Here is a 15,377-nt window from a genome sequence, read left to right on the forward strand (position 1 = left end):
TATTTTTAATTCTTCACTAAAAGTCGTGAAAAATGACTTTTGGCGCCCCATGCGGCAAAAACATGAACCTATTTAAGAGGTCTACCACGTGACCTTCTGCCAGTGTATGCTGTTCCTGCTCTTCTTATTAATATTGAAATGCATTATCATTTTTTCTATTATAAATTTTTCCTAACTTACAATGTGCAGATAATCTATGGTTTGTAGTGAGTATAAAAGTGGCGCTGCCTTCGCCTTCGTTTTTGATCACTTGGCTTAGCTCGTCTACCGACTGAATAACGGCGACGAGAGCCAGCCAGCCATGACGTAGGTGTGTACTTGGAGAAAAAAACGCGGTGCAGCTAGAAGAAAGGTCTGTTCAGCAACGCAAACTTATTGTACCAGTCTATTTGCCTTTAAAAGTAGCTGGAAAGGTGACAATATAGGTGGTTAACCACAGTTGCGCTTCCTACAGTGAACGCAGGACGATGGGCGGCTTTCACAATTTGCGAGGCGGGCTGTTGGCATCGCTATCACTTCTCAGCGTTGCTGGAGGAGGGACTCTTATTTTTTTAGAGGCTGCTCAGACCGAAAAATTCTGCTTACAAAATATCCACGCACTTTTGGAAGTAACCGCTGCAGGTGTAAACACTACCGAGGGTAAGCTTTTCGTTGCGCCGTAAAAAACTGGGTCCATAAGTATCGGTTGTCAGTCCCTTTAAGAAAACATTATTTTAGGTGGTTAACCACAGTTGCGCTTCCTACAGTGAACGCAGGACGATGGGCGGCTTTCACAATTTGCGAGGCGGGCTGTTGGCATCGCTATCACTTCTCAGCGTTGCTGGAGGAGGGACTCTTATTTTTTTAGAGGCTGCTCAGACCGAAAAATTCTGCTTACAAAATATCCACGCACTTTTGGAAGTAACCGCTGCAGGTGTAAACACTACCGAGGGTAAGCTTTTCGTTGCGCCGTAAGAAACTGGGTCCATAAGTACCGGTTGTCAGTCCCTTTAAGAAAACATTATTTTAGGGCGCTAAAAAGACACTCGCAACGGAGAAACAAACGAACACACACAGCACAAACTACCAACTGATTTACTAGCAAAGAACGTGGGGCATGGTGAAGTTCCTGCACACACGGATCACAAGACATATGACATAACATTGAAGGATTATTTCTGCCGTTACATCTGTGCTTCAATGAAGTGCATCTCAGCAGCAGACAACGGGACTGAGATATCACTCACATACGTGGTACCTTTCTTTTTGATGTAGCATAGTTCGAAGAGTCCACAAGAAGTTTTATTACCGCTCCTACCCATTATGGCGTTGCGCGTTAAGTACGGCTCACTGGCGCAGGTATTGCAATGTGCGCTAAGGTGCGCACCATCCAATTTGTTTAAGGTTTTGGAATGCTGCCTCAGTCGATTATTCAGGCATCTGCCCAAATATCCTACATACGACTTTGTTGAGAGGAATCTCGTAGTCTACCCCAACAGCCCATCACACAAATCGGTTAGAGTGCTTCATGCTACACCCTTGTCAATCAGTACTCGTGGTACGACATAGCTGGACTACTTTGTATGGGGCGGAAAAAAGTCGCAGTTTTGCCCGAAAGGCGATGCATCGATTGCGATAGCAAATTAATAGACAGCTATACGAAGTAAATATAGTAGTTTTATCAGCCGTATAAAGTTGCAAGCATTCGCTTGCTAACTACATTAACAAGCACTGTGTCACCCACGCACAGGTATACTTGAACATATCTCGCTCGATGACCGCGGAAACTCATTATCAAAACGCTGGAGTGAGCAAGCGCGGCGGCAACAACAAGCGAATTTACCTTCGTGTTATGTCTCGCTTCAACGCGAACTAAATGTTGAAAGTACAGCGCATACGAAGCTACCGGAACTCGGCGCATGCACGTTTTCCACATCGCAAATCGGTTTGAAGATGAGGCCCACACGGGCGCGCACGTTGTCCTCATCGCAGATCGCTTTCAACGTACGGTGCCCATGCGGCCACGCCGTAAGCAGCAGCCGCCGGAGTAGAATGCCTCCCCCCTCTCCCTACCCCCCCCGTGCCTCCAGTGCGAAAGAAGACGGCGCTTCTGCCCCGCCTTCCTTCTTTGCACGTGCGAGATTTTTCCGCAATCGTCGACTGACCTTCGCAAGCTTTTACTTGTACATACACCGTACGGCGCACGGCAACTATGATATCGTGTTTGGATTTTCTGTGAAACATTATGGCGACGATGTTAGAAATGCACTCAGAGTGTCCATATAATTGCTAGCGCATTAAAACGATATGAACGCCCCCACCTCCCCCAACAAACTTGCATAACTATATGTCGTCTTACCACGAGCACTGGTAGACAAGGGTGCAGGAAAAAGAACGCTAAGCGAATTGTGGGATGTGCAGTTGGAGTACACTACGAGATTCCTCTCAGCTGTGGAAAGTCGTATGTAGACCAAATGGGCAGATGCCTGTATGATCGACTGAGGGATCATTCCAGCAACTTAAACAAATTGGCTGGTGCGCGTCCTAGGGCGCATTGCAATGCCTGCGCGTGTGAGCCATGCTTTACGCGCATTGGCAGACTGGGTAGGAGTGGTAATAAAACTGCTCGCGAACTCTTGGAGCCACGCCTAAAATGAAAGGTACCACGTATGTTAGTGATACCTCAATCACGTTGTATGCTACAGAGTTGCACTTGTTTGAAGCGCGAATGTACCAATGTCAATTCATTTCGCTTCTGCTGCGCGTGCTCAGGAATTGCACCATGCCCTATCTTTCTTTTCAATAAATCTGTGGGTAGTTGACATTCTGTGTTTTTCTCACTTTCGTGTGTCTTTTAGTGCCTTAAAATCATGTTTTACGATTCGTACTAACTTGTCCAAGCGGTGTTATTATGCTAAAAGAAGGTACAGTTTGTTCATTAGGCTACGGCCATTCATGGATACCACTTTAAATGACTTCACATTCCCTTGTCAGTCTTTGTTATGGTAGTCGGACATCGGACATAATGGACGGGTTTGGCGCGAAACGAATAATTTCAGCCCTAAGATCCAGTACTGGCCGGTGTCAAACAAAATATTTTTTATTGATCTTCAACTTATCGTACACATGCGACATTTGAGTCGGTTGCTTTTCGCTTTCAGCGGAGTGCCATAGCTTAGACCGTAGATCTCTTATTCTCGGCGAAAAATCTACTGATAAAGAAATGCGTCTTCCTTTAAGTTTAAAGCTTCGAGATAAAATTTCGAAGAAGTCAAAAAGCCTGATTATCCGTGGGCGTGAGCTTTGGCTACGTGTACTGCCACTTCTGTAGATCCTTTCCCTTGTTCTCACTTCCACATCAAATAATTCTTTAAATATAGTTTTCTTTACTTCGCCTTCTAGCGACACTCTCTTCATTGGGTGCCTGGCTTACACCGTATTGTTTCGCCTGCTCCGATTTTTCAAGTATATCCCTTTAGATTCTAGGCTCTATGTCGTGAAACTTCACCTATGAAATGCGAATTAGAAGTTTATTACGCACTTTTTTTCTCACCTTAACTACTGCAGTTTAGTATGGGCCACAATGACCAAAACAAACATAAATAAAGTTCTCGTATTGCAAAAGAAGATTGTTCGCATAATCGCCAATGTTGATAATACAACTACTTCCAAATAGGCATTTGAAGCACATCACATTGTCCGAGTCAATCATTTGTATAACTTGAGGTTGTTACAAAAAATGTATTTTTCGACGGCCTCCATTGCCGATTTTTATTCTACTCTGGCATCTTTGGACATGCGTCGTGCCAACATAAACACAAGAACTACTAATACATGGAATATACCACGTTTTCGCACTAATTATAAATGACAAATGTTGTCTTATAACCTGCCCCATGTTCTAAACACGTGTAAACATACAATAGGATACACCAAAGTTGAACTGTGAAAATATTTTGTTGAAATGTGATTTTAAGTCCTCGGCTTGTAGATGCTGCATGTTTTGCGTGATTATTATTATTATTATTTCTGAACATATGTATGACCATTTCAGCGTTTTGATTTTCAGTTTGATTGTTCGAATTTTGTGCAAAGATTATTAGACTCTCTATGCATAAATGGTGAATGTTCTCTTTATTGAATGTGACTATTGTATGTGTGTTTGTTGAAGATTTCCTGTACCACTCGTGTGCTACTGCTTGTAGGGGTTTCCTGGACACAGTCAAGCTGCGCATGCAGCTTTTTGCCAGAAAACCCTCCAGTTGAACCTGGAAAATAAACTTATACTTATATACTTATATAAGAGGTTTGTTCGTGTCCTTACAGGCTTGGCCACATTCTGCGTACGTTTCTTCATACTTTGTCACGCGTTCAAATTCGTTTTGCATTGTCTCAGTTATTTGCTTAACACCACCAACTGTTGATTGAACTTGATTAAGATTGCAAGTGAAATATTTTAGCATTTCATTAGTTTTAGACTGTTGCTTGAAGATTTTTTTGAACAGTTGTTCGGTAGGAATAGTCTCTGCATTCAACGCCGCATTCTGCTCAACGTCGTCAGATGCTAATAGCAATATTCGGATTACTTCAGCACATTCGCCAAGCGTAACGAAAAGAGCATGTGGACTTGTCAGCACCACGAAGGTTGAACAGTTATTACGTGCGGAAGATTTGTCACCAACCTGAAGAACAAACACGATAGGGTTCGCCATCCATCCACGTTCGGTGCCACCAAGTCCACTGAAAGGTTCCGCCTCCGGTTTATGTAGACCTTGCGATGCTTGTTACTTTACGTCACCGGGCCTGACAGGTGATACTGATGCAGTTCACGTGGCACTGTGTCAGTAGATTTATTGGTGCACATCCCTGCCCATGCGGAAGTGGTCAGTGGTTTTGTACAAATTCCCTTGGTGCAATCTCTGGCCATCTTAACCTGTGGCAAGTTTTGTGCGCCAAAGGGCAGTCTGAACGAAAAACACGAGAAGGTGGGCCATGCTCTCACCATCCGTCCACCATTGGTGCTACCAAGTCGACTTATTATCCCGAATGACACCAAAACGATTTTGACTGAATGACGCGGGTACAACGAACAAGTGGTATGGCAACAAGGCTTCACAACGGAATGATGGTTCGGAAATGATGACAACGGTATCGCGTCGACGGCGTGATGACAACGTGACGACGACTGTATGACGATGAAGGCGTGGTGACGATTGTATGAAGATGGCGCAATGACGACGTTGACATAACAACGACGGTATGATAACAATTGAATGACAACAGAATTATAACGATTGAATGACGGGGATGGAAAGAAGACGCGGTAGGACGACAAGGAATGACAACGGGGTGACGATTCTTAAATGATGACACGGATATGACGTCGAAGGCATGACGACAATTAGATTACGACGACTCTATAATGATGATAGCCTAGTGGCGATTGTATGACGATGGCTTAAGGACGACCTTATGGCAATGAATTCATGATGACGACTGATTAACGACGACGCAATGGCGACGATGGCATAACAGTGGCATGGTCACCATTGAATGACGAAACCACGATTACAAAAGACAGACATCGATCGAAAGACGAAGGCGGCGCGACGACTTCGGCATGATGATTTTGAAATTATGACCACTTTGTGACGACGACAGCGTGTAGACGACAGCATGTCGTCAATAAATTGACAACGAGTGTATTGCCGTGATGGCGTCACCACAACTGTATGACGAAGATTCCATGACGATTCCGGCGTGACGATGACAATAAAATGAGAATTTAACCAAGAAAGGGGAAGAAGGTATAACAGGAATACATGACAACTACTGTATGATGACGATGGCATGACAATGGTGCTATGAACAAAACTGATTGGCGCCAGCATGATTAGAATGGCGTGTTAACGACAGGAGGCTAGTAACAATGCTATGCTACATTTTTAGGCAAGCGCCCATGGTTTCAAAGTAGAGTGTCGGACTGTGTGCTGAGGAAACCATGTTGAAAAGCAACCATCAGAAATGCTTTAATGGGGTTAGCCTTATTTGCCTACTTCATTCTTCGGCGCTTACCTATTCATCTATCTAGCCTGTTACACAGACCCATCGGCGCAGGTTGTTCATCGCTTTGGCCACTAAGTGTGTGCTCCTGATAGTGTTGCGGTCGTGATCGTTTAATCGCCGTGATTCCAGCTTCGGGATCTTACTCTCGCCATGCCATCGTCAACACACCTTCTGTATCGACCTAGTGGGCCAAGTTATCTGGTAGCTTGTGCGCCTTGGTAAGGGTATTTCTTCATTACATTCTAGTCGTACTGACGTCATTCAATTGTTCAGATACCATCCTTGTCATGCCGTCATGCTCAGACAGTTGCTATTTGGCATCCGTTGTCAGTCCGTCGTCGTCATGCTGTTGTGAACTTGCCATCGTCGTAACCAGCATCGTCATCCAACTCTCGTCATTTCGTCGTCATCACGCGATCGCCGTCAGACCGGTTGAATGATACAGTCATCGTCAAGCCATTGACATCATACACTCGTCGACGTCGTATTATCCTCATGCCGCTGTCATGACATCGTCGTCATTACACCGCTATCATACAGTCGTCGACATGATCTTCTTGTAGCATTGTCGGAATGCCGTTGCTGTCGTTCCATCATCGCCCTTATAACTTCAACGTCCGACACTGATCAAACCGTCGTCGTGAGCCATCGTCACCACACAGTCGTGCATTCTTTGTCATACCGTCGGCGTGATGCCGTTCCATCTTCGCCATTCTAACTTCGAGATCCCACTCACATGACGCAGTCGTTCTCACGCCGTCGTCGTCGCATTCATCGTCATGACGTTGTCATCAGGCCATCGTGGTTGCGCCATCGCCGTCAAACAGTTGCCATTATGCATTCGTTGTCATACCGTTGCCGTGATTCCGTCGTGATCATTTCATTGTAATTCTAACTTCGACATCTGCCCCTCGTCATGACGTCGTCGTCACGCCATCGTCATCACACGGTCATTATTTCATCGCCGTCATCACTTCAATAACGTCATTCCATTGTCGTCATTCCGTCTTCCTCACACCGCCTTCGTCGATCCATCGACGTCATTACTTCTTCGTCCATTTATTTTAATAATTGTTCATGATCATTGAATGCTGATTAAGCCGCTATGCTTAAGCAATTTTCTTCATTCCAGATGCGCCATTCGTTTGTCGTCATACTGTCGTCGTCACAGCATTGTCATCATGCCATTGTCACCATGTCGTGGTCGTCCTCACGCTGTTATTGTTGTACCACCGTAATAATTTAAGAAGCGGCATCGCATTGTCGGTATGTCGTCGGTGTCATACCGCGTTTAGGATTCCATCCACGTCACTGAGTCCGCATTTTACAGTCATCAGCCAGCCATGCTCACGGGCAACCTTGGCAACCGAGCGCCATAGCAAAGCGGGACAATATAGGAATATGTTTCACATAGACGAATCAATGGAAGAGCCAGAATGACCACTACAGATGCTAATTAAACGTGACTTCAGAAATACGGTGTGTCGCTGCATACTCCGAATGCACATCGTATTGCCATAAACACTCATCGTGAAATGAGTTCTCCCGTAATTTTTTTTTGTGATATGGGTTTTCCGTACGTCTCATCTACAGATCGCCCCAGACACCGTGGTGCATGTGTGGAAGAATCCGCCGGAGCACGAATTGGCTTCGGTAACGTCTGCGGGCTACAAAGCACTGCTGTCTTCCTGCTGGTACCTCGACCACATATCGTACGGCAGTGACTGGAAGAAGTACTACGCCTGTGACCCACAGCAGTTCCCCGGTGAGAAAACGCTCTCAGCTTCATTAGTTAGCCTAAAATGAATATTTTACAGCACCACATACTATTGTGCCATGGGTATTTAATTAGCCAAAGAAGTATTAATGCGTAAGCATTCTTTGACGAGTACCTCACCAAAATCTGCCTGTCACGCGAAAAGTGCATTGCCTTGTATTTGCAAAGTTATAACGTTTAATCATTATAGTAGTGTAAATGTAGCTGATTGGTAGCTTATAAGCGATAATGAAGCTAAACAGAAGAAATTGATCCTAGAGAATACCCGTATGATCAAAGATATGCATATCCAAAGGGCACAAAGGGGCAGATGGAAAATGCATGGGGAAGCCAAAAGTAGGGGTGGCCCAACTTAAATTTAGGATTGGGCCTACTGAAAATTGGGGCTGGACCAACTTGAAATTCGGGTATTAGCGAACTTAAATTCGGGGGTGCGCCAACTTGAAATTGCGGGGTGGCCTAACTTAAATTTAAGGTTCAGTCAACTTGAAATTTTGTGATGAGCCAACTTGAAATTTGGGGGTATGCTTATGCAGACTTAGATAACTCGTTTCAGCATTCATTTTTTTTTTCATACGAAGCATCCACAAATACCGAGCACGAAGAGATGACGCACACAGGCCGGATAATTAGTCTTTCACTTCTTCGTCCTTTGTATTTGAAATAATATATGCTCATCATCAACCATATAGCTATTCATGGTGATGATTGGGCAAACAATACTCAGATTATAATTATTCATAATTATTCTTAATTAGACAAAATAATCGTGTTCCCCTAAATATTCTTATTAAGCCTAATCGACTTATTCGGGTACCCTTAGACTAAGGTACCCTACACTAAGGTACCCTTAGTTAATCTAATTAGACCTAATTAACAAATCTTTAATATATAATATTCATTATGCTTCCTTGTCTACATAAGCGTTCAGGAGTTTATCTTATTTGGGCTCAATTCATCGTAATTATTCTAAGTAATCTTTCGTTAACGATATTTACTTTTAAGTACTTCTTCAGCACTCACTATATTTATAGTCATAATCGTGAATATCAGTAGCAACACGTAGTCATACGGCATTCGCATAAGGCATAAGGCATACATAGGACACCATGTATACCTTATGGAGTGCATCGTGTCACGCTTTACACACACTGGCTGACTGACTGAAAAACTTTATTGGCCAAAGTATTGACAGGGAGGGTGTGGACCAACCCTTAAGGGACGTTACTTATAAATACTATTTGGGCTCCTCATTACAGAAGCCCATTGGCTATAGCCGCGGCTTGGGCACGCACGGCCAGGGCCTTCTGGCTCGCCAGGTCGGAGCAGCCGAGCAGGGCCGCCTCCCAGTCCTCCCGGATAGGGTTGGGTATAGGGGGAAGGTGCGGGGTGGATTGGCATGCCCACACCATGTGGAAAATGTCCGAAGACTTTTCCCCACAGTGTGGACACTCCCCTGTGCAAGCAGGGTCGAAATGTTTTAGGACTGCCGGGCACAGCAGTGTTTTAGTATAGAGGCGAAGGAGTAAACGCTCTTCCGCCTTCGTGAGGCCCTTACAGGGCTTAGGAAAGATTGCGTGGCCGAATTGGTAATGGTGGGTGATTTCCTTAAAGGTAAAAGCCGGATCGGGTTCGGAGTCCGCATCGAGGCGAGGCGATGCCCGGACAGTAAGCTCGCGGGCAGCGGCGTCAGCTGCTTCGTTGCCCTCGAGACCCGCGTGCGCGGGAGTCCATATTATCGTGCGGGACGCGGGGGCCCCGAGATAATCACTGCTTTGAAGTATGCGGTATGCAAAATAGGATATAAAGCCCTTTTCGATGTTCCTGCAGGCCCCTTGCGAGTCGGTGATGATCACCCGCGAGTCCTGATCTGCGGCGGCGAGCGCGATGGCCACCTCTTCCGCGTGTGTTATGTCTTGTGCTTTGAACGTAAGGCCGTTCACCGCGGTCTTTTGATGGATGACTGCGGCCGTGTACCAACCCCCATGGTGTGGGCCGGAGGCGTCCACGTAGAATACTCCATGTTTGTTCCCATAGTGACGTGCCAAGGTTTCTGCCCGCGCGAGGCGCCGGCCACTATGGTCGTCTCGTGTCATGTTGGCCAGAAGAGCGCGCACGTGCAGGGCGAATCTCCAGATTTCGAGGATGCGCACGCGCTCTTCCGTTAGTGTTGGATGTTGTATGTGTAATCGGGCAAGAAGGCGGCGACCCGACGGCGTCTTTGAGAGTCTTGTGTAGTGGTTCATCAAGTGTGCTTCTCGGAGCTCCGTAAAGGTGTTGACCATTCCGAGGCCCAGGAGGCGCTGGTTGGACGTGTTGACCGGGAGGTCGAGAGCACGCTTGTAAATTTTGCGGAGAACCACCTCGAGGGCGTTCACATCAAACTTGTGAAGGTGGAGGTAAGGAGTTGAGTACAAGACTCGACTGGTTACGAATGCGTGCGCCAGCCGCAAGGCGTCTTTGCACCGTAACCCCCCGCGTTTATTGGAGACCCGGCTGACCATGCGGCCCACCTGGTCCCCCACCCTGCGCAGTTTGGCCAGTGTACAGGCGGACATATTTCTGAGGAAACTAGCACTAGATTGCTTACGCATTAAAAGAGTGCTACTTTTGGCCACGCTTCAGCGTACAAAGTTACCAGTAACCGCAATATTGAACGGTGTTATCACTGTGCTCTGGCGATGTGAACTTCCGCACTTTGTATAAACAGGCGCATGGTGGGAGTGCCAGTTACTAGAACAGCGTCCACATTTTCACTTTGTTTCCGACGGCGGCGGCCGCCACGTATCGGCCATAGCAGGGTTCGAGGCTATCTGGCACGCACTCCTATGTTCCCGCTTCTTTGCTCATGATAGTATGTGAAGCCAACGTGAACCATGCTAAGACGGAGACTTCAGCGGGTCAAGTACGAGATGTCTTGCCGCCTTCGACGTTTGCAACGAGTCAGCGGACTGTTTGTGCGAATTCTCATGGTGCGGGCAGAGGCTTTTATTTTAATAATGTATGCCTCACTATAACAAATGTTTGTGCGAATGCTTCGAAACTTGGGTAAGTAAGCCCCGGTATGAGAAAGGAGCGCATTCGTTGACGTGGAGAAGCAGCTAGAGGCGGGTGGTCCTGGGTGGCCCTGAACCGGCGAGCCTCTGCAGCGATCACGCCACGCACGTCCTCCCGTTCTCTTTGAGCGGAGTTGAGCGCTCGTCGGCGCCGTGACAGTGACTTTATTGGGACGCCGGAGCGAGCGCTGTTCCGCCCCCTTTATAAAATTCTTACTCTCTGGCCCGAACAGGTTCCTTCAGCAGTACTTATGCGATACTAGTAGTTGCTAATTCTTAGCCAATTCACCGTAAGTTTTGTCCCAAGGTTACAGAAGGGGTATGTAGAGGGACATGCCTTCGTCCTGCAGTGGACATAAATATAGGCTGATGATGATAATGCAGACCTAAAAAAAGCCGTAGTTTCGCCTGAAAGGCGAAGCATACATTTCGATAGCTAATCAGTAGACAGCTATACGAAGTAAGGATAGTAGCTTTATCGGCCGCATAAACTTGGAAATATTCGTTGGCTAACTAAATTAACAAGCATGGTGTCATCGCGCACAGGCAAGCATGAACACATCACACTCGATGATTACGGATACTTAATGTCAAAACACGTTGGCGCCAGGATGCGCGGCAGCAACAGTGAGCGATGCGACCTTCGTGCTGTGTACCGCTTCAACGCCAACTGAGCGACGAGAACGCCGCACGCATAAAGGTATGAGCCACCTTGCTTTCAAGATCAGGCGCGCGCGACCGCGCGTGAGCGTGCAAAGTACGCATTTGGTGTCGAAGTCAAACGCCGCCACCCCCCTCCCTCCCTGCGCGCGCCAGATTGAGATGCGATCGGCGGTTGCCGAAGCGCGCGGTAGCGAAATGCGCAATTGCTGTCGGAGAACAACGCCAACCCCCCTGCCATCCCCCCACGGCCTTTCGCATGATGGAAGACAGCGAGATTCCTGTCAGCTTCCTCTCATGCGTGAGCGCCATTGAGCCGTCATCGCCGGCTCAACCTTGCACTTTTTCACTCGCACATAGAGCATATAGTGCGCGTCGATGATTTTATCGCCCTTGGACTTTATACAGAACCTCAAGGCGACGACGACGGTCACAGTGGTGCCGATGACAGAAATCCGCCTGGAGTGTCCATATAATTGCTATCGCAATAATACATTAAATCTATATTACGCAATACGCGACAACACCTCCGCGTCGAGTGCGGCCAGTTATTGATAGACATTGCAAAGAAGTTGCAGCCAGCTTACTACGAATAGTTGGGGTTTCTATAGAGTTTCAAGTGGTGTGCTGTGCTTACAACAATGTCTATTATGTTGTATCATTTTTGCAATGCGGTTGTCAGTGAGATTGCCACTTGGTGTATCTGTTGACGTGGTCCCCATGTGGTCCATCAAAAGGCGATGTGCAGCAGGTCACAAAAGAAAGCTGACGCTGACATTGACAATCATCTTCGATCGTATCTTCCGCATTTTCCAGCAGTTTTATATCGAAACTTTTTTAAATACTAATGAAAGGCCACGGCATACACTTTCTTTCTATGTACTCATCAAGCTTGTTCGATAGCAAACAATGCACGCTCTTTTCACAGACTTCTCGCAAGATGTCAAGAGACTGCCGAAAATGCGGTGGGGTATAGCGTGAATTTTGTACTTGTTTTTGGCGCAGCTTCTTTAGTAATCAATAAAGAACACAATCGGTAACATTGGCAACATGAGTGATCTATTTAACAATATATATTGCAAAGTTGACTAATGTTGCAAAGAAAACAATTTTGGCTAAACCGCAATATTTCTGACTTTCTCGATAATTCTCAATATACATAATTTTAGGAATCTTCAAACTCTCGTTGTTGTTCCGCATAGAGTGGTTCTTTAAGGAGTCGCCACAGCACTCGCCACAAGGCACATCAAAGTTGTCTGTTTTCTCCACAGGCTGTGAAAATAACGTCCTGCTCTTTGCTTTTCGCAGGTACCCCAGAACAAAAGTCGCTGGTGCTTGGCGGTGAAGCCTGCGTGTGGGGCGAGTTCGTAGATGGCACTAACCTCATCAGCAGGACATGGCAAGTTTAGCTCTCGTGTCTATGTAATGTTTAATGTTTGTGCACAATATTGATCTTGTAAATACATTTAAAGTCGTATCGAAAAAATGCTATAACGCACATTGCCTAAGCCTGTGTATGGGGTGCAGTATCTTCATTTTGAATAATTAATATTGTCGCAACGTAAGAAACAGAGGTCGCACAGCCCTGATCAAGAGGAATAGCAGGAGGTCGCCTTTTTTAATACAGCGCGCTGCCGCGACTTCTTCTTCTTCACCGCGCCTTGATAGAAACGCGCGTGCCTGCTCGCATATTCCTCCTCTTCATCAGAGTACAGGCGCGGCATTTGCTTCCCTCCGAAGGAAGCATCGTCCCGATGCGTAACTTAAGCATATGAGGGCGGCGTACAAATGGCACAGAGTAAGACACGCAAAACAAAACCACAAAAAAACAACAGAAAAGAACAAACGAAACTTAGTTCGACAGATACGGCTTCATCCGCACCACATGCACCACTTCGGGTAAGTGCTTGCGGCGACTGGAGTTACTGTCACTGTCAGGAACGACCTCGTAGGTCACGTCGCTCAGGCGTCGAATCACTCTGTATGGCCCAAAGTACCGTCTTAGCAGTTTTTCAGAAAGTCCACGACGGCGTATGGGTATCCAAACCCATACTTTATCGCCGGGAGTGTAGATAACGGACCTGTGTCGAAGATCGTACCGTTTTGCATCTTGGCCTTGCTGATAGCAGATACGTACGCGGGCAATCTGTCTAGCTTCTTCGGCGCGCTGAGTAAATTCGACAACGTCGGTAGGTATGTCGTCACACTCGTGAGGCAGCATGGCATCCAACGTCGTCGTGGCTTCGCGACCGTGGACCAAGCTGAAGGGCGTCATTCGAGTAGTTTCTTGTCGAGCGGTATTGTATGCGAAAGTTACGTAAGGCAAAATCTGATCCCAGTTCTTGTGTTCCACGTCGACGTACATGCATAGCATGTCTGCGAGGGTCTTATTAAGCCGCTCGGTCAGTCCGTTGGTCTGGGGATGATATGCGGTTGTTTTCCGGTGGTTTGTACCACTTAGTGTGAGAACCGAGTCAAGAAGTTCTGCAGTGAAGGCAGTTCCCCTGTCTGTGATGACTACTTTTGGGGCACCGTGCCGAAGGACGACGTTCTCGATGAAAAAATGAGCCGCTTCGGCTGCTGTGCCCCGCTGCGTAGCTTTAGTCTCCGCGTAGCGCGTCAGGTAATCGGTTGCGACAATGATCCATTTGTTGCCGGCTGTAGAAGTTGGAAATGGGCCCAGGAAATCCATTCCAACTTGGGTGAAAGGCTGTCCTGGTACCTCGACTGGATGTAAGAGACCTGCAGGCTTGCCGGGAGGTGCTTTGCGTCTTTGGCAGTCGGCGCATGTTTGTACATGATGTTTCACAGCAGCGGGTAGCTTTGGCCAATAGTACTTGCGTCGGAGTCGGGACAGTGTTCTCGTGTAGCCTAGATGACCTGAGGTGGCTTCATTGTGGCATGCTGTTAGTATTTCTTTGCGAAGTGATATCGGTACGACAAGCAGGTACGTGCTGCCGCTGGCAGAAAAGTTCTTTTTATAGAGAACATCATTTCGCAGACAAAACGACGGCAGTCCCCTGGCATAGAGTCGCGGGACGTCTGTACTTCGGCCTTCCAAGAAATTAATGAGTGGGAGCAGCTCTGGGTCGTGGCGCTGCTCCTGTGAAATGGTGACGGCGTCGACGACTCCCAAAATGCAGCGTCAACGTCCGCGTCATCGGTACCTGCGGGCTCTACGGGTGACCGCGAAAGGCAGTCGGCGTCGGTGTGCCTTTTCCCTGTTTTGTAAATTATGGTCATGTCGAACTCCTGAAGCCTAAGACTCCAGCGCGCCAAACGGCCAGATGGATCTTTCAAGTTAGTCAACCAACAAAGAGAATGATGATCGCTGACAACCTTGAATGAACGGCCGTACAAATATGGGCGAAATTTGGTAACCGCCCACACCACGGCGAGGCATTCCTTCTCGGTAGTCGAGTAGTTTTCCTCCGTACGAGAGAGTGTTCGACTGGCGTAAGCAATTACTTTTTCGAAGCCGTCTTGCCACTGCACCAGTACGGCCCCCAGACCAACATTGCTCGCATCGGTGTGAAGTTCTGTAGGGGCTTCCAGGTCAAAGTGCGCAAGAACTGGAGGCGTTTGCAGGCGCTGGCGTAGTTCGTCAAATGCTATTTGCTCATTTTCACCCCACAGAAAGGGAACATCGTCTCGTGTAAGGCGTGTTAACGGGGCAGCAATACGAGAGAAGTTCGCAATGAACCGCCGGTAATAGGCGCACAGCCCCAGGAAGCGCCTCACTGCCTTCTTGTCGGGTGGTGTGGGGAACTTTGCCACAGCGTCTATTTTTTCTGGGTCCGGTCGTACACCCTCGTGACTGACGACGTGGCCGAGGAAGC

At 47.2% G+C, this 15,377-nt stretch overlaps 1 protein-coding gene across 2 annotated transcripts in view; it reads left to right on the forward strand.

The window, feature by feature from the left end:
* LOC119453929 (beta-hexosaminidase subunit alpha) overlaps positions 1-15,377 on the forward strand; it is a 106,240-nt gene that overhangs the window by 84,846 nt on the left and 6,017 nt on the right. For both annotated transcript variants that reach the window (XM_037715967.2, XM_037715965.2), the window contains exons 11-12: positions 7,639-7,810; positions 12,847-12,937. In XM_037715967.2, coding sequence (XP_037571895.1) covers positions 7,639-7,810; positions 12,847-12,937 — 263 coding nt within the window. The remainder of the gene's footprint in view (positions 1-7,638; positions 7,811-12,846; positions 12,938-15,377) is intronic.

Source organism: Dermacentor silvarum, chromosome 5, assembly GCF_013339745.2.
Source record: "Dermacentor silvarum isolate Dsil-2018 chromosome 5, BIME_Dsil_1.4, whole genome shotgun sequence".
In the NCBI taxonomy this organism is placed as follows: Eukaryota; Metazoa; Arthropoda; class Arachnida; order Ixodida; family Ixodidae; genus Dermacentor; species Dermacentor silvarum.